The sequence below is a fragment of the Centruroides sculpturatus genome, unplaced genomic scaffold (assembly GCF_000671375.1).
Source record: "Centruroides sculpturatus isolate CEXI.00-Female unplaced genomic scaffold, Cexi_2.0 scaffold430, whole genome shotgun sequence".
Taxonomy (NCBI): Eukaryota; Metazoa; Arthropoda; class Arachnida; order Scorpiones; family Buthidae; genus Centruroides; species Centruroides sculpturatus.
The window spans coordinates 539,490-562,865 of NW_019384725.1; the positions used below are offsets into that span (position 1 = coordinate 539,490).

At 27.0% G+C, this 23,376-nt stretch overlaps 1 protein-coding gene and 1 long non-coding RNA gene across 2 annotated transcripts in view; one reads left to right on the forward strand and one right to left on the reverse strand.

Annotated features, from left to right (window-relative positions):
• The window catches only part of LOC111628101, a 104,480-nt gene that overhangs the window by 32,316 nt on the left and 48,788 nt on the right, over positions 1 to 23,376 (reverse strand). The window contains exons 10-13 of the mRNA XM_023371823.1: positions 5,113 to 5,237; positions 4,838 to 5,002; positions 4,587 to 4,748; positions 3,512 to 3,607 (exon numbers count right to left, since the gene is read on the reverse strand). Coding sequence (XP_023227591.1) covers positions 3,512 to 3,607; positions 4,587 to 4,748; positions 4,838 to 5,002; positions 5,113 to 5,237 — 548 coding nt within the window. The remainder of the gene's footprint in view (positions 1 to 3,511; positions 3,608 to 4,586; positions 4,749 to 4,837; positions 5,003 to 5,112; positions 5,238 to 23,376) is intronic.
• Positions 17,411 to 22,349, forward strand: LOC111628114. Its single transcript, XR_002757123.1, has 3 exons — positions 17,411 to 18,081; positions 20,851 to 20,951; positions 22,082 to 22,349. It is a non-coding gene; the product is annotated as an uncharacterized LOC111628114 (long non-coding RNA).

Consider the following 23,376-nt stretch of genomic DNA (forward strand, 5'->3'; position numbering starts at 1 on the left):
AAATTTTTATTAATATAAAATGAAATAACAGTATTTTACTCATATAAAAGCATATAAAAAAAATTTTTTTTTAAATCTAAAAAGGACTTCAAAACAGTCATTTTTTGATTCTGAAAAAAGAAAGAAACATCAAGAAAAGTATTAAAAAATATATTAATTAACTGCTGAAATGCTCTCATAAAATTTAATAGAATATTAAACATAATAATAATTCTATTCTAGCAATTAATGGTAAATTTAGTTTTTTAACAAAAAATTTCTTTAGAAAAATGATAAACATCTAAAACATTTATTTATTTATTTTTTCTCTTGTTTTACGTTAATTATATTTTAATTAATAATAACATTGTTTTCTCTATAATTTTCACTTCAAACTCTCTAATTAGTTATTTACTTAAAATTATCACAAAAGTACCGGTAATCAGCAATCAGGAAGAAAATTTATTTAATTACTGAATATTAATAATGTTTTTAAATTTTTATATACAACAAATTAAATTACATTAGTGAATTATAATGTGAAGACCAAGTTGAATGCATAATAATTGCTTATTACTTTACATTGAATAACTCTAATTCACACATATATGATATTCTAATTAATTCTATTAAATATGCATATATAACAAATAAGTATATAAGATATTATAAAATAATTTGAATTATATATACTAATTATAAATAATTATTGATGTATATGCTGTTAAATTTATACAAAAATGTAACAAGGGATATATAATGATGTAAATGTTTAATATATAATAAATTATAAACTTATTTGCATTTGTAAAGAGTTCATTTGTGAAAGATGTACAGAAAACAAAGTAATACTCTTTATTTTTTTTTAACTTAGACAATGCCTAAGTTAAAAAAATAAAGAAAATTTGAATCATATTAATAGTTAGAATGTAATTCTCTCTCTAAATTTGTGTAATTTTCAAGCCCATGAAGCCCATTTTAAACTTCACCTATTTTAAAAAGGATGAGGTTTAAATAAAACATTATTTTTTCATAATATAGTTTATTAATTTTAAAATATAGTATAATAAAATACAGTAGACTAAGAGGAATTGAATTGATACAAAATAAATATAAGCTATGTACAATATACTGTATTATTTAATTTAAATTTGAAATTATTTTGAAATGGGATGGGTTAGACTCAAAAACTGCCCTGTGGCCTTGGCAATTTTCAATGTAAAATTTGCATATTATATATTTCATAAAAGTTCAATACTTCTGAGTATCAAATTTAGAATATTCTTAAACATTTTTGAAGAAAAATCAAATTAATTTGACTTCATGAATAACAAAATTTTCATTTATGTTAGATAGTTATTTTCTTAAATTCAATGCATTTCAAATTAAAAATACTTTCAAAAAAATATTTTCTTAATTTATTAATAATTTAAAAGTAATATATTTATAATGAATTTTCTATTTATTTTATGAAAAATTTACTAAAAGTTGAGATAATCTTGCTGAATTATAAAAAAGTTTAAAGCAATTGAATTATAAATAATCTATGTACTATAAATTACAGAAAAATTGTGGAAAAACCATTTAAGAACTACAACAAAAGTTCTACACAATTCCTTTGATGATATAAATTTTGTATTTGAACAGACAATGTTATCATTATCATTCTTATCATAACTATAAGGCAACAAAAGTTTAAACTGAATAAAAAAGTAACATTTAAATTAAAGAATTAAAATATAAATACACTAATATATATATATATAAAAACAGTTAGGAAAATGAATATTAATTTTTTTATATAAGTGTAAAAAATAAAATATTCATTTTCCTTTTCCAGATCAATATTTCAAAGTTTTCAGATTATCTTCTAGACACAGGCAATGCATTATCAAAAGCAGATTATTTTTTTATGAATTATTTCTCTTTCCTTATTTATGAAAAAAACTTTTTTTTAAATTTTCTTTTAACCAAATATAAAAATACTTTAAAAGAGAAAAAAATAAATTTTTTCATCTTAGTTTATATTCTAAAAATATACAAAAATATTATTCTCATTTTTGTTTATTTATAAAAAATGTTTTTATAAAAAATATTATTTATAAATGATTGCAGAAAGTCTAAAATCTACAAATTGTAGATTTGTAATTTAATAATTGTAAAGTACAGTACATTGATTTTAAAATGTGAAGAAACTTGAACACACCAAACATGATACAAAAGAATACACACAAAAAATTAATTTTAAACTTTATTAACTATAAATATATCAAACCAATAATACAAATTCTGAATTATTATTTTTTTTTTATAAACTATCATATATCATAAAATTTTTATATTAGTTTGTACTTTTGAATTAAAAATATAATTTAAAACACTAAAAAAATACACAGTTTGTTTAATACCATCAGAAATTTATTAACAATTAGATTATTGGAAACTGTCTTCATGAACTTGATATACAGAATTTAAAGATGCAATATGGTAAATTTTTGCAATTAGAATATTTGAATTAAAATATGAATTACAAATAATTTTCTAAATTTAAAATATATAAACAGTTCAAATTACAAAGATTGATAAAGATAAATGTTTGAGTCCAAACTATCCTAACATCATAGAAAAACATTTAACAGTAGTTGTACATATGTACGTATTAGGACCTATATATAGAATAGTATTGAGTTGGGAATTTTTCCATTAAAATGACTCATTAAATTAATCATATAATTTTTTTTTTTATTTACTAACATTTCATATGTCTATTAAACCATAACTCAATGAAATTTATTAAATTCTTATGAAATAGATAATTTTCTATTGAACATTTCATATACATTCAATTGCTCAGTCTTGCTTATTATCTATTAATTTCATAATATTTGATTAATATTAATTACTGAATAATTAATATTAATCTGTATCATTGCGTATCATCATCTGTTAGTTGCTACGCAGTTTAACTATATATTATTATAGAAGAAGAGTTCATGTTAAATACTTTATTAATTTAACTCTTTAGAAATATATAATATCAGCGACAAGAAAATTAAAATGTGATAACATAACTGCTACTCTTACGTATAATTTAATATAACATTTATTATATTAATTTACTAAGTAATAGTTTTATATCTTTATCTATGATATGTTTTAATATTTTTAAAATTTCTTTATTAATCTAATGTATTTATTTCAATTTATTTACAGTACTAAATAAACTAAATTTTATCTTCTAAATAAATATTAGACATTCATAAATATTCGATAAATATTCCATACAATTATATTTAATTAAAAAATTATGTTTTTATATATTATAGTAAAGACATTCTTCATAAATATTTGAATAAAGCAAATAAATATTAATTTTACAATAAAAAAAAACTGAATAAAAAAACATAATCCAGCAAAATGGATATTTACATAAAACAGAATAAATAATGCTAAATAATTCCATTCACTTTATCCATTACATTTTAGCTGTTAACTTTATTTTATATAAAATTTTTTATTTGCGTTAACTTACATCAATGATGACTTTTAGTCTTCTTATATAAAACACTTCTGTGCTGAGCATTTCCCAAATGGCATCTTGCTGATTTTGTTTTCTTTTTGATAATTCCTAATAAAGAATATATAATTAGTCATAATTATTAATTGAATATTTCCAAAAACATTTAATGTCTTTTAACAATAAAGATGTCTTTAATTAGTAAACTGTTTTTATTTATTGCTTAAAATATTTAAATAATAAAAGATAATGTCTTATTTTTATTTATTTATTACACAAATACTAAGAAATGCAGTAGATTTCCACTCTATCAAACAATAGGCCCAACAATATAATAAAAGAAACATAAAAACAACACCATATTTCATTAAATACATCTTAAAATACATAAAAACAACACTGTGGTATTACTAAAATATTATGTATTTTAACACTATGTAATTTAATTTTTTATAAAAATTATACAAGTTTAACTTCATAATTATGTTATTTATAAAAATGTACAGTACATTATAATTAAAATCTAGAAATACAAATTAAATTATACTTTAATAACTTCTATGATGTACAGGAAAAATGACGATGAAAAATAACTAAGAAATATAATTAAAAAAAACTTATAATGAATTTAATTAAATTATGCTTTGACATTTTGGAAGTGAATAATTATATATATATATATATTTCATATTTTCTAAATGAATAAAATAGTGTTTACATTTAAAATGTTTATTCTTCAATGATTTTAAAATCATGGATCACAAATTTTATATAAACAAACACATTACAAATGTATATTTAAATGATAACCTAGTTAATGTTATCTTTTCTTTGATAAACGTTAATAGTTTCTTAATTAGCAAATTTATTAAGGAAAATATAATAATACAATATGTCCTTATAATAATAAAAATAGATATTTTTAAATCATTTTCAATGAGTGAAAAAATAACAATTTCCATTAAAAATGGTTATTTTCAAATTAAACTTTTAAAATTTCTTATATTAAACTTTATTTCATTGTTAAATTTATCAACAACTTTATAATTTTATTTAGATTATATCAAGAAAAATTAATAAAATAATATACCTGTACATTTTCTACAATCTGACTCCAATGATCTTCTAACTGATATAAATCGTCTTGATGTTCACAATAAGATGAGAATGTTAAAAGGCCATGAAGCTCAGGAACTCCATGTTGACTGTATTGATTTAATAGTTCTGTCAATGTTTCCATTTTCTCTCTATCCTAATGCATTAAAGGATATATTTTTTCAAATAAAAAGTGAAAAATAATATCTTATTGTTTAAGTCATAAATGGTAGAGAAATTGCTCACACTTCTGAAAGGGTTTGAAAATATTCCACCTCGCCTCTGTTGTAACTGCTTAGATTTATTTGATTTCCATGAACCATCCTGAGAACCACTGAAACTAGAATACAATGCTTCGCCTACTAAATCTTCAGTCGAAGTCATTACGGCATTTCTTCTGCCTCTTTGGCTCTAAATAAATTGCAGCACCGGTTATAAATAAATAGATTTAATTCAAAATGCGAATAATTATTTTGGATTTAAACATATTCGGGTTACTTTAATTTTTCCTTCTCACTTACTCCTGAAACCTTTCTTTCTTTCCTGTCATCCTTTCCTGAGCTATTAGAAACATTTGTCCTTCCACTTCCACAACTTCCTGTGCTATTTGTCCTTGTGATATGTCCTCCTTCAATACTTTCTTTGGCTGAAACAAATTGTTCTTAAATTAGAATTTTATTGAGAAAATAAGTCAATTGTTTATAAAATCCTTTTAAATTTAAAATATTTATTCATTACTATAGTAAACAATACAGATTCTGCCATCAATTATCTAGCAAACCAACCAAATAACATACCAAAAAACAAAGCTATTTCTAATTAAAATGTTGATAAAAAGTATAAAAATATCAAATTGTTTCATTATTTATCTGTATGTGTTTTGTTTTTAGTTACAGATCTTAATTATATAACCAAAATATATTTATTTTCATATATTTCAATTTTTTTAATCTTTAAAAGTGTGAAAAATTCTTTTTATTTCCCTTGAAAACATTTAAAATTTCAATTTTAGAGGGATAAAAAAAATTATAATTTATTCATAAGATATGCTTAACATGTTATTTGAGATATATTTAACTATGTTAATAATTAAAATTACTACATATCTATATTACCTATCTGACTAAACTCTGATAATGCACTGTACTGTACATATTACTAATCTGATGATATCTGTGATTTCCCCCAAAACCTTGGAGTAATGCCAACATTTTCTTAATGGCATTATTCATGTAAGTAGCATTTATAATATTTTAATGATTAACAAAAGCTATTCAAAGTAATCAGTAACAGAAATTAATATAACACAATGCTCATACATGCACATTTTCCAAATTACTTTATGCATAAAAACACTTTGATACAATTTAAATTAAAGCGCAACTAAGAAAATTATTAAAAAAATATAATTTTTTATAGACATTAATAATAAATTTCATATTGTTACGGTATAATAATGATAACCCCCTTTTTTTGCGTAACGCAATTAATTTTTGCTACACGCGAATAGCGCAACATTATGGAAATAGCTAAAGTATAGTAATTTAAAAGATGTTTTACCTTTATATGTAGAATATAGAGCAATAATGGGTATAGAGTTCAAAAATGTGGATATAAAACAGTTACATACAACATATAGTTTAAGTCCACGACCGCCGTTGCCCGCAAGCAAGCCACTGACCTGCCCTCCCCCTCTACCAAACAGGAAATAGTCGGGAGGTAAAACAAGTTCGACTTGTAGACAACTGTAGTAGTCCAACAACTCTAAACGATGGAATCTTAAGAATTCTCGCCCTTCACCTACAAGCTTCCTTAGTCAAATGTAGGTTGCAAATATGACCGAAAAAAAAAAAAACAACACCCCCCTCTCGAGTTGCGTTTTTGCTTTCCTTATGAGGAATTCCTTGCTTTAATACACAGTGGCGCGTTATAGATTGGTGGGGTCCCCCAGGCAAATTTGAATTAGGGGGCCCTCGTACAGTCTTGACTTCAAAAACATTTTTATTTTCGGGAAATTTGGGGTATCCTCGTTGGTGTTTTAACGCTCTGTAGATGCACCCTGATCCTGAACCACACCGGTAATCTATGTGGCCCAAATTTAAATTTCCATATTCTTACTACGGTAAATGAGTTTATAAAAGATTGGTTTAAAAAGGGTACCCCAAGCAATTAAACATATGATAACGCGCCACTATTAATACACTAATTTTGATCCGTAAAGTACGTTATTTAATTAACTAAACACCATTAATTAATACAAAACAGATCGATTTTCTATCCCGAATAATTTCATTAACCAACCTTAATTGTGGTTAAGAGTGTCTAAAAGTTAATTAAATGTAGACGGATGCGGTGGAGATTTTTAAAGCAATTTTACACTATGATTTTAAATCCGAGAAATTTATTAAAAAAATTAAATATATAAATAATAAATCGGGAGTAAAATACATCAATAATTTGCCAAAGATATCTGCTTCTCTCCCTAAACAACTTGGACTGTTCGGTTGTCGTCCGTTAACATCGATCTTCGAACTGATCGTAAAAAACTGTAATTTCGAAATACATCAACAGTCGAGCAGTCTCGTTAATAAATAAATAAATAAAATAAAAAAAGTGAGAAGAATAAAGTTAAAAATAAACTATTTTATTAAATTCTAATTTATTCTACAACATTACTTTCATACTTTCTTTTTTTTTTCTACTTAAAATACACGCTTCGAAAAGTTTACGTATAAGCGTAAAACGTTTGTTTTACGTTCACAAATCAAGTTAACAATGCTAATTTCTTTAACTTAACACGTAATTCTGTTATGAAAATAGCCATTTACATCAAAGAATCGATGGGGAAAAAAGGGGCAAAGATGTTACTGCTGTTATGAAAATTCTATCGATCGTACAAACATGGACCATTTGAGTGTTATGGATAGAAAAATATATATGTTTCTTTTGTGTGATTTCCTCCCCCCTCCTGTTCTGTATCATTTATGTAGGGTCTATACACTTTAAGCTAGACAGAAATCAATGTGAGCAATATATTGTTAGGATTTCTCCTATAAATTGACATATCTCCCTTAGGATTGTATTGTTAGAAAATTACGTTTCTCTTCCTGTTCTGACAGACATTAAGCGATTACTAAACAATAAATGTTTATACTGAATCTGACATTACGTAAATGCATTTCTAAGTATATCATTTAAGTCGTACACGATAGCGTGTAATCAGAATTCATTGATTAGTCGTTAGAAAATAAGCAGATTATAACAAAATTTTAAGTATCCAGCATCATTTAGATCCTCTTTCTTGATTAATATTCCATTTAGAAATTCATTTTGGGATGTAAATTTAAAGAGAAAAATGGATAATTTCATTTTTTTAATAATATATTAATTGCTGCAATAACGTAATTCTTCTAGAAAAAAATCTTTTTCTAGAAATTAATATATTTTATGTGTTGTAAAAATTTATAGCTTGTTTTTCCTGCTTTAAAAAAAAATTTGCTTAAATTTAATTAAATTGATTATATTCAGTTAATTAATTTTTAGACATAAAAATGATTTAATTTAATAAAATTATATGAAATTATATAAGTCTTTATAGAGTTGATATATTGCTAAACTTCTTATCGTTTGAAATTAACTTGGATTATTTATAGGATAAATCTGGATAAAATTTTTAACAATAAGACCATAAATTAACTTATAAACTAAGTCGAAACTATATTAACAAGACGATAAAAATCTTTAATTACGTAAATATTTAATACAAGGATATACAAAAAAAATCCTTCAGTTGTTTTTCATCTTAAAAAATGATAAATTGTGTGGGTTGTACCGGATGTTTTAGGATTTTGTAGTATCTAATTTGGTTGGAATATTTAAATTTTGTTTGATTAAACCGGTTAGTTAATAGGAAGAAGATACTTTAGACGTATATTATCACCGATAACCGGGCTTAATCAATAATAAAAAATAATGTTCTGTATCATTATCTCACCTACTGCAGGGTTTGGTTTGGTTTGGTGGATAAGGCAATGAAACGCATGGGCGATCTGCCAAGGGGATGCCTCCCAGGACGACTTTCTAAAGGAAACTTAGCCCCGTTTAGATGTTAGACACGTGAATAAAACCCGGAAAACTCGCCAGTGTTCGGTGGTTTTTATCCACTCGACTACTGGTAAGCATCCCCGACGAGAGGGGGGAGACGTTGCTGTAGTGGGCCCTTCTTTTAAAAAGCCCGAAACCCCTTTTTTAATGTAAATTTCTTTTTTCTTTACGACGTACTACTGCTGTGCTTGGAGAAGGGAATATGGAGAAATTTCCTCCAAGTAAAAAGATTAGAAGGTCAAATCCGGTTGGGTAATGGGACGGAGAAGGTGGGAAATGTGAGAGACCCGTACTATCTATTCACGGAGCTACTGGTAATCCCCATCTATTAAAAGATCTTGTATCATTTTTATGCATCGAAAAGTATTTATATGGATATATTTATGTAACAAATGACTACTACTAGCGATAAATCAAGAATTCCGTTAGAAACAGCATCCAGTAGAAGTTAACTGATATAGGTTCGGATCCAACTAAGAAGGAACTTCAGGTATATTTAATGCGCATTATACATCATAATCTTTGATTAAATGGATAAAGTTTTGCATATAAATAGCCCGAAACGTCAGGAAGAAGAATAACAGAAACATTAAGGATAGAAGCCAAAAATATTCGATTAAATTTATAAAATACAGAAAGAACGATTCCATCAGAAAACAATAGAAGCAAAAGTGATTATAATTCAACAGGATTGGTAAATTATATATAAAATACATAAAGAAAGCATCGAATCTACTTTCAGTATCTTCCTTGTTATATATAAGTATTAAAATTTATTTCTTCTATGAATTCTAACGAATAATTCTTATTTTTTTCTAATAAATTTAACTTAAAAATATATATTTTATTATTATTATTATATTGTTTTTTTTTAAGGAAGAGAGAGAGAGACAAGCGTCATACTGGAGAAAACTACAGGATATTATACTGTCCTGATCGATGCATTTATTCGGAATTTTTAACCTTACAGATGGTAAATATATTTTAGGTGGGTGGAATGATGTATTTTTCCAAATCCAAAGATATTGTTTCATTCAAAAATATAAAAAAATTCGACATTAATGGAAGCGATTTAAAGCGCTATTTTTTAAAACTCATTTTAACACTTTTTCCGCAAAAAAACGAATATTTATACACAAATCTTATAAATTTATAATACTTTATAATTATATTTAATAAATTTTTTCTGTAAATTTGTAAAAATATATATATATATTATTTATGTTCTTGATCATCAATATTTTATTTTGGATGTAAGTTATAAAAAAGAGATTTACTATATAAAAAATGTATTATAAGAGAAAATATTCTGAGAAAAAATCAAGATGAAGATGTTTTTGAGGAAAACAGAAAGGCAGAATTTCATTAAAATAGTTCATAAACTTGATTTTCGAACTGTAAATTTAATAATAATGCGAGCATCGTTAGGAAACTTCTTAAAAACTAATGTAAAAAGAAAAAAACAGGAAAGTATTCTATCAAGAACAATTTTTTTCGTGTATTTTTATCAAGAAAATAAAGGTAAAATTAATAGAAAAAAATAATAATTTTAATTAAATTTATAATAAATTTTTCAACGCCAATTTACTTCTTGATATAGAGAGATTAGAGCCATAAAGTTTAAATCTTGCCTAAACTTACTATATTAGGTCATTCATTAAATGAAAATAAACGTGGTAAATTCTATCCGATAAAGCGAATTTTCGATATAGAGAACAATTTGTCCTTGCTATTCTTTACGTGTACAGACAACTCGATGTAGTGAATGATTTAGCTCGGTGTCTAACAGGCATGAATGGTCCCTACACCAAATAAGGAACATTCAAGTATTACGTCAGCAGTTTTTTTGGGGGGGTCGATTTGTTTGTATCTGAAGAGGAGGCCTTTGATGACGTAAAGAGTTTGAGGATTGATGATGATGGGGAGGATGATAGGAAAGAGCACTTTCGTCCCGTAACTAAGACCCAAAGTGGTAGTCTCGTAGACTTAAGCCGTAGTTGTTTAAGTGTAAACACCTCAATTACATTTATTTTATGTTCTGAAAATAATTATTTTATAAATAATTCAATATGTAAGGAATCCAATATAAAATATAATGATAATCGATGTTATTTAAGACACATTCTTGTTTCCTTTTATAAAAAAATCATCGATTTTTGAGACATTTGCAAGTTACAAAATACGAAAGAATCTTAAAGAAAAAGTAGAAAAAATTCAAGTCAAATCAATATCGTAGATTTATAACCTATTTTCCACTCGACTTTATTAGTTCGTACGATATTTGATGAAAGTTTTACAACTAGAAAGTAATGGCCAAGTCAAATAAATTTTTCACTGTTTTTTTCCTCCTTCCTTTATACATTGCTCTAGAATATATTATTTCTAGAGAATAAAGCAATCCAGAATCACTTTTTTCTCACCACCATCGAGTTAATTTGATTAGAAATTAAAATAAATTAGAAATTTTATATTAAATAATTAATTTTCCTTAATTTTTATTGTGATTTCTCTCTTAATTCTATTGTAATTTTTTTTTTAATATGAATTAAATATGATTTTTCGTTTCGTTAAATCGCATCAAATAATTTTAACCTTAAAATTCCTGAATTATACAGAAAAATCTTTGCTGAATATCAAGCTCAGGGCTTAAGAAAGAAGAGAAGAGCCTGATGTTCTTGTTAATATGGATCCTCATCCCTCTCTGAATGCCATAAAAATTTAGGAATAAAGTAGTAAATTATTGACAAATTTTTCGGGAATAAACTCTAATTAAATCAATTTTTTTACATTAAAAAAATCTAAATTTTTGAACCTATCCGTGTCTGGAACATAATCAAAACTCCGCTCAATTTGGGCCTGCATAATCATCTATCTAACGACTGAATCACGAAGTTATTTAACTCTAAATCTAACGATAAAATTATAAATTCTAGACGAAAATCCTTAAAATCTAAGCAAAGGAAGACCAATCTAATCCTAGATTTAGGAGATTTTCTTCGTAATTCATGAATTTTACGGTTAAAGTTCCTTAACTTTAACCGTAATACATGAATTTTTAGGTTAAAAAAAATTAAAAATTTAAGAAAATAAAATAAAATTTGATAGAATTTAAGGATTATTTCGAAGTTTTAAGGAAATTTTTCGTACTTCTAAGGGATTTTTTATGGATTTTTAAGGAAATTTTATAAATTTTTAGAAAATTTTACAGATTTTTAAGGGATTTTTACGGATTTTCAAGGAAATTTTACAGATTTAAAGGGATTTTTTTAATGGATTTTTAAGGAAATTTTACAGATTTAAAGGGATTTTTTTAATGGATTTTTAAGGAAATTTTACGAATATTTTACGGATTTTAAAGGAAATTTTATGAACGTTTAAAAAAATTTACGGATTTTAAGGGATTTTTTATGGATTTTTAAGAAAATTTTGCGAATTTTAAGGACTTTTTTTCGTACTTTTAAGGGATATTTTCGAATTTAGGGCATTTTTTTACTACATTTTAAGAAACTTTCTTGGATTAAATCGAAGATTCTTGTTATGGATCGAGTTGAAATTAAACTTTTTCCAATGTTTCCTTAATGATTTTCATCATACTTTGTATAGATTTCTCCTACTTCATTACAATTTTTCCATCGAAAAATATCTTGCTGTTACGTATCTAGAATATATAAATTTCTTTCCAATCTGTTTATAACTGAATTTTATCGGATAAAATCTATTTTATGTCATCATTAAAATTTGTTATTTTTATCCTCTAATATTATTTTTAAAAAGCGCCGATCAATAAATAAATAAAAGGAAAAAAAAGTAAATTTGATTTAAATCACATTATTTAAGCTCAATTTTGACAGGGACTAAATTAAGATTATTTAAATTCTGTAATTTTTTCCTTTTTTTTTAGTGTTACAAATTAATCGTAAAATAGAAACTTTATTAATCTAGAATGAAGATAAATTTAGAAAAATAAAGATTCATTTTTTTATTTTCTTTTTAATTTTTTCTTTTTATTTTTTTCAAATTTTTCCCCTTTGAAAATATATCATTCGGGAATTAAAAACTTGATTTTCTTTAAAAATATTGCTTCAAACAAGAGTTAATCCTCTAATTTAAATGGATTTAATGTTACTTTCGTGTTTAAAAAGTTGAGAGCGTAACATCTTCAATTTATTTATTTCTTTTTACATTTTTTTTTTGCTCCGCCATCCGGCAGAAGTTATACACGCGCACTCTCGCTAATCCGGCGCGTGCCGGATTACCGAGTGCGGCCGAGCATAAAAGTAAACGAATGACGTAACTTGTCGCTCCCCCCATTTTGGGCCTGTACTGTTCTCGTTATTGTGAAATTGTGTACAATACAGTTGACTCCCCTATAACGTGCGTTCCTATAACGGAAATTCCTATAACGTAGCGAAAAAATTGCAGCAACATTCGTTTAAAAGAGCTCCTAAAACGTCGTTGCCAACTCGTTTCGCGACAAGATTGATAGAATCTGGACCAATAGTGGATGAGCAGCCGAACTACTTTCCTCCGCCCTGCGCTACGCTACAGAGCGGCTAAATTGAGTTTGCTATCGTCTGTACAGTATTATATATAAATTAGGTACTGTACATATAATTATATATTAATTATATATAAATTAGGTACTGTATATATAATTATATATTAACTTATTGTAACTTTATTATAATTAAATATATAATTTCCGCCGTCTAGCGTGGCGCCACGCTACGGAGATTTTTACGCTAACTATCGTCTGTCAGTATGTAAATTAGGTACCGTAAGTCTAATACAGTACTGTAATTTTATACATTTCTTGTGAAAGAAACATTTCTTATTCAACGGCGATTAAAATTATTTATATTAATGATGTCTCCGAAGTTCAACGAAGTTTTCGCAGAAAAATAAGTTATCAGAAATCGGCCGTGGTTTGGTGTGCTGCTTCGCGACGAAAACAAGCTTTAGCAATGGGGTTGTCGAATGGTGCATACTCGGTAAGTAATCCTACAATTTTTTGTTTATAGCGTAGTTTATACGGATTATTCCCAAAAAATTATACGTGTTTTGGAAATGTTGAGTGGAATTAGTCTAGAATCGGTTAATTTTATAGAAGAAAACCTTTCAAACAGCCTTAGTCCGTAAAGTTCACACCTATCGGGCTGCGATTGGCTCATGTATTTAATCATTCCTACAACGTAAATTTCGATTAACGTGGAACGTATCTAAGCGTTATAGGGGGTCTACTGTATTACACAATAAAAAAAAGGGAATTTAACATAAATTCAGAGAAAGAGCTCTCGATAATCCGGCGCCAATAATCTTGTATAAAATTTAATATTGATATATTTTTGTTTTGGTATAAAAATTCACTTTAAAGGGATGTAGTAAGTCGCGGTATACGAAAAAAAAAAATAAAAAATAAAAGGAGGAACACGTCCAGGAATCGAAGGCTAATAAGGGAGAATTTTGTAGCGAATAACAATACGGTGTGTATCAATGGCACGTTTTGGATCCTAAACGGATAGAATATAGCTACAGGGGGTGAGGGATGGCGGGTGTTGTATCCAACCTTGTCAGACTGTAGCCAAGTTACTGTCACCGTCATCGAACAAGTATCATCACCACCCCTAGGGCTACTGTCCTATCCTTATGCAACCATTCTTTCTAACTTCTTTACATCTTCTCTCAGCTTAAACATGTATATTTTTTAATATTTTATATACGTATAACTTCCATACAAAGAAATAAATATCTCAATTCCCAAAAGAAATTCGGGCTTCTGTATGATGAAAAATAACAAAAGAAATTCATTTAGTTATGCTTTTTCTCACTCCCCCCCAAGAAATTTAATCAGATATATTAAATAAAATTTTGAAATTTTATTTTATTTTTTTTTATAGAATAATTGAATCAATAAATGTGTGGTGTAGGTCCACTTTGTCAAGGATAAATGGCTCTTTTTTTATTGTTATTTCTGTAAAAAAATCGATGTAAAATTTATAAAAATCGATTTTTTATATATAAAAAAAATACTTCATGTTGTATTTTTTTTTTAAATTGACGAAACTTTCTATATTTAATCTTCCCTTTTTTAAATTTAATTACTAACCTGGAAGTTATATATATAACAGAGGGAAAGTATGGGGTTCGGTAGAAAAATTACCCCATTATTTGGACTTAGGACACCTTGAAACATCGAGGAATATAAAAATATTTGGGTTTTTTCCTCTATGTATGGATGTTTGTGCTTGTATTTGTGCGTGTTTCGGGGGGGTGTCACGCTTTTGTTAACCCACTTTAAAGTTTAATAACTCCTATAGCTTTTGTCGAAAATTTCTGAAATTTTGCCAGAAAATTTGTGTATTAGAGGGATTGATGCTATTAAATTTTGGTGGTTAAAGGTCGAGGGATGGAAAAATAGAGGGGCCACACGTGTCATATCTCGAATGGGGTCGAACTTGAAGATATGTTTTTTATATATATAAAATTTGTCTCTATCCTCAAAATTAAGCCTTTTACCATTTTATAATAATTAATTATATATAATACTTTTAAAATAAAACCTTATAACAGATGGCGCAACACACAATTTTAACTTTTTCGCCGGGAAAGTTACACAACTCGCTACTGGAAAAAATTATTTTTTGAGAGAGAAATTTTTAAAAATTCGCTAAAATTAAGTAAAAAAAATCATAAAATAAATTAAATTTTGTTATATAAATTATTTTAATTCATAAATTTTAGTTATAAATGAAGGAATTCGACACGAAGTCAAAGCCAAGTCAAACAAGTAACCAAAAAATATGGCTTTCTTTCCGTATTTATGCACATCAATAATTAATCTCACGAGGAAAAATTCGTTGACCCGTACCTTCTAATTTTAATTTTCACTTGATCTGCTTTAAAATTTACACCCAAAAATAGTAATATATAACTTATAGCAAGCGTGACTTCTAGACGTTTTCTAGTGCAAATATTTGAGTTTATTTTGTCTCCTTACACTTAAATGATCAAGAAATTCTTATAAAATAGGAAAATAAATGTCTTATTTTATCCTAATTTACATATTTAATACCCTAAAATAGCTTAAATTATTAAAAAAATCTTCATTCATTCATTCAATAAAGCCGAAGACTCGAAACTTTTATCCTTAAGTAAAGCTTAAAATCAAACTAATAATGGTTTAAATTGAGTTAAAATTAAATTTTAAGCATAAAAATGATTGCTTTTTTTCTGTTTTAAGCAAGATTTTATTAAAAATTTACACATTCAAATGGAGGATCAACCGAAAAGCTAAGTGGAGAATGGAGAGAATTAGTATTGAAATTACACAAAAGAAACGAGATAAAGAGATTAAATCAAAACAATAATTTTCTCCGAATTATAAATTATCTTTTTTGTCATTTTTTCGACGTGATGTCACAGTAAGAAGTTAATAAATGTTCCGTCTTTTCGAACAGAAAGAAGAAAAAAAGAAAAGAAAAGAATTGAGCAAAGAGAAGGAGAGAATCATTAAAGAGAAAAAGTCATTAAAATAGGACACGCTTGTCTCTCAGACTTACTGTGTTAATTACGATAACCTAGTGCAGATGTTTTTGCTCGACATATCATTACAGTCAACGGTAAGTAGGTTTCCGGAAATCGATGAAGGCTTTCATCTGGTTTTCCTAATTACTCAACTCGCTTGCAACAAGCATCACCACACTATCTGAAGTACCCAACCTTCGTTCACACGTTGCAACCAATTTCGTAAACATTCCTCTGCAGGAACACGTGAAAAAAAGGATCTTTAAAGTATCATCGATGGCTCGAAATCACGTGAATGTTTACTCATTTAAATTAAGCGAAGCATCACGTGATTTTCCCATTTGTCTCTCTTGCTCTTCCTCATCCCTAAACGTCTTGATAATTACGTTTTCCCGGCCAAAAAAAAAAAAAACAATAAGATGGAATCTAAAATGTATAATTATAAAATTACCATTGAAATTACTTCTGTGATTTAATTTGTAATGATTATGGGTTAATAACTCGCATCTTCTATCTTCTTAAATTGGTTTAGGAAACGTTTTGTTACCTTTCTTTTTTATTTTTCTTTGTTCGAATGGGTTAAAAATCGATTTAATTTCTTTTAATTACGACTTTTCTCTCGATAACAACGATACTTTCTACAGGAAACTCTTTCCAATCTTATTGTGCCTAACTATAGCCTATACAACAACATCATCATCCTTCCTTTAATATCCTTATCGTGAATAGATTTATGAGGTGATAAAGCCAAATTAACGAGAATTTAGTACTGCGAGGTGGACGCCTTTTACTTTTCTATTCAATTCACTTATTTAGATGATTTTTTCTACGGGGTATACACCATTTTAACTATCAAAATACCCTCTTTTTAAAGTAAATAAAGTTGTTTCCACCCTCTAGCATCTCCATACAAACCTTCCCTGTATATATATTTACACACGAGCACTAAAAATGGCGAGATAAATCATTAAAATTTGGCAAAAGTACACGTTATAACCTACTCGTTATCGTGTTTTTAAAGGTTAATGTAGTTTAGATGCTTAAAAATATGTATATTTATATATTCAACCATGGAAAAAAATGGATCAATAAATTAGAAAATTAATTTCTCTACTCACTTTTAACCAGCTTAAAATAGTTAGGTGATAATTTATCATTAAATTTTGGAGCATTTTCAAGAAAATTTGTCATCGTCTAAGGTTAACAACATTAAAATCTGTACTCGTAATATTTTAAAAAAAAAAAAACATTAAATTATTGTTTAAACGTTTAAAATATCGCTCACAATTAATTAATTAAAGCAAAATTAATGGTATTTTCTAAGCAGAAAAGCACACAAATAATGAAACCAATAGCGTACTCCGTTTCATACTCCCTAATTTAAATTTAAAAGTATATTTTTTTTTAATGCAAATTACTCGGAGTGATTTGCTATTTCATATGCTATTGGTTTGCTTAGTTATCCGCTTGTCGCTTAGAAGTACAGTAGACTATACTAAGTAAGAAATCTAGCGGATGGCTGGAAGTAATTTGCATAAAAATAAATAATTTATAAAATATACAATTGTAAAAATATATTTTAAGATTGATTGAATTTTTTTATTATTTTTATTTTTATTTTTTTAGCAAGAATTTAAGGAATAAGAGAAATCTTAGTGAATGTTAATCAGCTAGATGCCATTGTTGACTACCAGAGATGGATGAGTAATGGTTTTTCTACGTGCTTCTAGATGATTGACTAACGGTAGCAAATGTACATTCACAGAATATCCTTAAGGATAATGAAGAATATATTAATCTACACCCGTAAAAATTCGCAAGAAATGTCTTTGCTTCCTATTTTTCCTTCCATCTTTTAATCGGTACGTACGAATTTCTACGTTAAAAATCGTTGTAAAATGGCTTTAAATATCGCTTAAATTTTTATTATTCTGGTTTAAATGGCGCCGAAAGAGTATAAAAGTCATTTAAAAGCTTCGTAAACACGCAGACAATAGGATTAAGTAGGAAAAAATCGGGTCGTATAGTAGCAATAACAACGCTTTCATTGTTTAAATCGGTCGTCAAACAAACAATATTTCTATATAAAAAGCAGGAAAAAACCAAAAATGCTTGAAAAAAATAAATAAAAAATAGAGTCGATCCGCACGAAAAGTTCTTTCGTTATACCAAAATAGCCGTATTTTCGAGTCTTGTAAATTTTGTATAGCTTAAGTATAGGGAGAAAGAATCAGAGAAGTGAAAATGGCAATTCTCTGCTGTAAATTCTTCTCAAAAGCAGCCAAATATTTTTATTTTCTTTTATTTAAAACTACTTTTATTCAGTGTAATAACTATTCTTTGTCTTGACGCTTCTTTTTAAAATGTTTTCGTAGACGAAATCAATAAAAGGAAGAAATACACTAAATTACTTTATAAATGTATAGTTCTGCAGGGGGTTGTTTAAAACAAATTTCGACGCTTTCTACTATTTAATTGTGTTATTTTTGTTCTATACAAGTTTCCTATAGTTTTTGTCATTATTACTCAGTTGCTAGTAATAGAGATTATAAAGGAATAGAAAGGTTTAAAATTGATATTTTACAAGGAAATTTCACTTAAATAAAGGAAATTTACTTTAAAATCCCTTTTTATTGGCGAAAATAATTGTTTTTATGACTTTTAAGCTTATAATTGTGTTTATTTAGGATTTAAGTCGAGAAAAACATTTAAAAGTCGCCTATTTTACAGGAAATTTCTAATTTAAAACTAGATTTTGTACATTTTTCAAAGTTTAAAGTTTGTTTTTATTCATAAGTTGAAAACATTTTAAACGTTTCTTTAATAGTTTAATTGCTAAATGTGTTTACATTCCGTGCATAAAAATAAAAGAAAATAATGGAAAATCCCATGTTTCTATTACTTTTGGTTAGAAATAAAACAATATCCTGTTGACTTCTTTGACTTAAATCGAGTCGAGTCGTCATGTCCGAAGGGGGAAGACGACGTAGGACCTAATCAATTTGTTATACCACTCACAAAACACGAAACAACGTCCGAGATTGATGACTGATTCCGAAGAGAGTTCGGATTCTTTAGCAATAATAATGGCAATTTCTATAAATACACACGAGAAAAAGACCCAGATATAAACATGTTTATCTTTTGATATATTCTTTAAACATAATAGGCACAGATTAGACGATATAAAGTTATTTTATAGAATGATTTTTGGGTCATTCCTAGTCAATTTACCTATGTAATTAGGAAGAAAAGATGTTTACTCTCAGTTCCCAAGCCAAAAATCTTTTTAAACAATGATCTATGGATAAGTACAATTAAATTTGTTTTATTTTTCTAGCGAGAATGAGCGTAAGATTATTATTATTTTCCATAAGAAAATGTACCTAAAGCTATCTTGCTTTATAAGAAAAATTATGTTAAGGGCTAAATCCCTTAAAAATTATGGAGGAAAGGGTTATTTTGATATCCAAACGAAGAAAAATTAGCTTGTAAGATAATAAAATGAAAAATGATCAAGTTAAATTGATATTTTTCTCCATCATCTCGTTTCATCATCAATTAGTCAGGGTTGAATCTACACCTACAACGACAAGACGTGTAAAACGAGCCAAATTCTTAGTTATAAACTGTAAATTTCCTTTCCAAATCTCAGATGTTTTGATAAAAAATTAAGATTTAAGTATAAAAATTATCGATTCGTTCGTGTCAAAAATAAAATATCGTGCGCTAGAATCGACATAAACATTCAGATCAATTCTGAAAGCTTATATAGGAAAACATAAGAGGAATCATTACTGTAATATCGTAATTTCCAAAAGAAAATCAATGGTCATTCCCCTTTTTTCTTTCTCAATACGTTAATCCAGTTATCGAGTTCTTCACTTGATGATGACTGAGGACGACAGCTTTTTGTTCCTACTTCTTACACTAATCTTCCTTCGTCTTGTATCTTTTATGGAAAAAAAACCCCTTACATCTTCGTCATTTTCTAATTAATAAAACTAAACCAGGTTTTAATTTTTGAATATTTAACATCTTTAAATCCAATAAATTCCTCTCCTTATCTAATTATCTTTAATGTCATTACTTAAAATCCACAGTTTTACCTTTTCAAATATTCAAAACGTCTTTTCAGAGTATTTTATGTTGTGTAAAACGTTATAAGATATATTTTTGAAAGGTTTTCTCCTCATTAAAGTTGTTTACGTTGTACAGAATTAAGTATTTTATATATAAATTTCCCCGTAGAAAAATAAGTTATGGTTATTTAAACTGTGATGGATTTTAATTCTAATTAAAACACGACGTTTTCGAAGAATTAAAAAAAAAAAAAAAAAGAATATTCACGCTAACATGTGTGATTGAATGCCTCTTCTATCGCTTTTAATATTCTAATTCCGGCTTGTTAATTATGTATAAAAATTAAAGGAAAATTCACGTTAATACAGCAAAGTGACACACCTACAGAACGTGGTCACGAAATTTATTCATAGTTAATTTGCATGAAACATGAAAAGTATGAAATTAAATCTAAACTCCAATTCCCAAATCAGAGTCATCTTTTCTACACTTTTTTTTTCAAAGAAATTTAGTTATTAAAACCGTTTCAGAGCCGTTCTTCCTTGCAGAATCTAATGATGCGGATGCTGCGTGGATACGAGTGATGAGGATGCTGTTATTTGATAAAAATTGATAAACTCGTTATTAATACAAGAGAAGGAGAGAGCGAGTAAGTTATTTATTTAGAAATTTAATTAGATTTAAGTCATTTTAATTTAAAAATTATCGTCTTCTATAGTAGAAATCGATAGGAGTTTAATAAACAAGGGTGTGTTTATCACGTAAAGGGCGTATCCCAGACAAGAAAAACAATTTGGGAATTATAGTAATATAAACATAGATATTATCCTGGAATAGAGTAAAACTTTAACTATTTATAACCGCGGTTTTTGTACGGATTCAGAAACAAGATGTAGGGCTTCGTCTCGAATTTACTTTACACTCAAGCATAGCTTACAGCACTTTGTGATTCAGAAATGGCTGGTATGATTCCAATTTTTAAATCTATATCCAGCCTCCACCTACATCATTATTCCTGCAACAAAAGCGTTATTTTTTTTTCTATTGATACGTTACAAAATCTGATAGAGACTTACTTTCCACGCAACGCTTGAATTAATTGGTCGACGTCCAATTTATATAACATAAATGGCACTTCGTTGGCACTTATAACGTCAAAATTCGGAATTATGGTCGCTCTCGTAATAAATGAATATCGTTCCGCTTAAAATACATCCGGATTTAGACGATAGAAAGTAAAGATTCTTCCTTAAAATTGGCTCTAAACACATGCTAAACGACCAATTGAGCGCATTAACATACGATATTATGCGTTTGTTTTAATGTTTTTACTGCAATTTTTACGTTGAAATAGATTTTTTCATCTACTGGAAAGATTTTTTCATGTATTTATTCATAGAAACATATCAAAAATCCTATCGAAAATCCTCCAGATATTCGTTTTTAGAAGTCTAAATTCGTCGTTTATACTTCGAGAGATGCGAAACGATAAGAATTTTTTCAGGAAAGTTCAAAGTTCTGTTGACATAAATAGCGAAAACTTAGTTTAATTCCTTCCCTATAAGATTATAAAATGAAATCATCTTAAGTGAATCTCCGCATTCGCATATATTTTAGTATAATTATATGTTAATTTACAAAGGAAACGAGGCGATGCATAAATGTCAGAGTGATTTACAAACGTAAAATATCACTTTAAAACGTAAATAAAATTACATTTTCTAAATAAAAGTAAAGGAAGAAGCAATAAAAATTCGCTTTCTTTCTTTCTTCTCTTAGATGCAAGCTGAAGATACGAAGAATTACATAAACTTCTAAGATTAAAATGCTAAATCTCGTCGGTGATTAGCAGTTATATTATGAAGAGAATTCAAGTTTTTTCTCCTCTTAAATCATCGTTTAATTTTAAATAACTTAGTTACGTCTTATCGTAAGTTTAGCTCTGGAATAGGTTTGAAAAGGTGTATTGACATAAAACGTCTCTCAGGAGAATGGGATGAAAAGAGAGCTGAATGAAAGATTTAACTGAATATGTTGAGAAGGACCCAAGAGTGAAAAATGAAAACATGTTTTTCCAAATATTCTAAAGCTGTTTGACACTCATCTCTCAAGAGAAAATCTTCTTTAAAGAAAGAGAGAGAACTCCTCCTGACACACATACACACAGTCGAAAAATGGAACAAAGATAAAGTTATTTTTTACAGCTAACACACTTATAAAACTTGTATACAGCATTTTACAGATAACCATTCAAAGTCACTAGATATATTTTCACTTTAAGTCTATTTTACAAGCTTATTTCTCGGGTTTAAAATAAGAAATTCCTTATATTTACAGGCTTCCGATCCTTTTCTTTTTACAGTTAGAAAAGTACGTAATCTAGTTAGAATAATATAAAATAATAATAAATTAATAATTTAAATAATAAAATAACTCTTCTCCGGATGACATCTCTCGTGCAACATCTGTCAAATCTTGCGTGATGCTAGTGAATCATGGTAACGCCATCTTGTGAAGAAAAACGTAAGCGGTGGACATCATTAAGCTAATTTATATANAATGCGATGTATCGGCATATAAATTAATTAAAAATCCAACGAAAAAATTTTATATATTTAATATTTTACAAGCGATTTAATTAAATTAATCCTTCAAATTAACATATGAGAAAATTGATTTCGAAAAATAAAATTATATCAACGCTTCTAAGTACTGTAACTATTTACGCAAAAATTAATAAGTAAGATAAACACATTTAAAAATAATTATGTTTATTTAAAGATAAAATAGTGTTTTAATTTCGTGGCAGATCTTTAGAAAAATTTTATTTATTTATTGTTGTTTACGAGGAATTTTTAACATGAAAAAAAAAATGGTTGTAAAGCTTACAAAAGTCATTTAAAACTTCTCACAAAAGGAATTCCTGTCTTAAAAAATGCTTAAAAATTCATTTGTGCTTAAAAAAATTGCTTGAAAATGCTGGAAAAATAGCTTTATACCTCGCAATTTAATGGAAAAATCACGCTGTAAAATGCTGTAAAAGTGATATTTCTTTAAACTGCGAGGAATAAAAT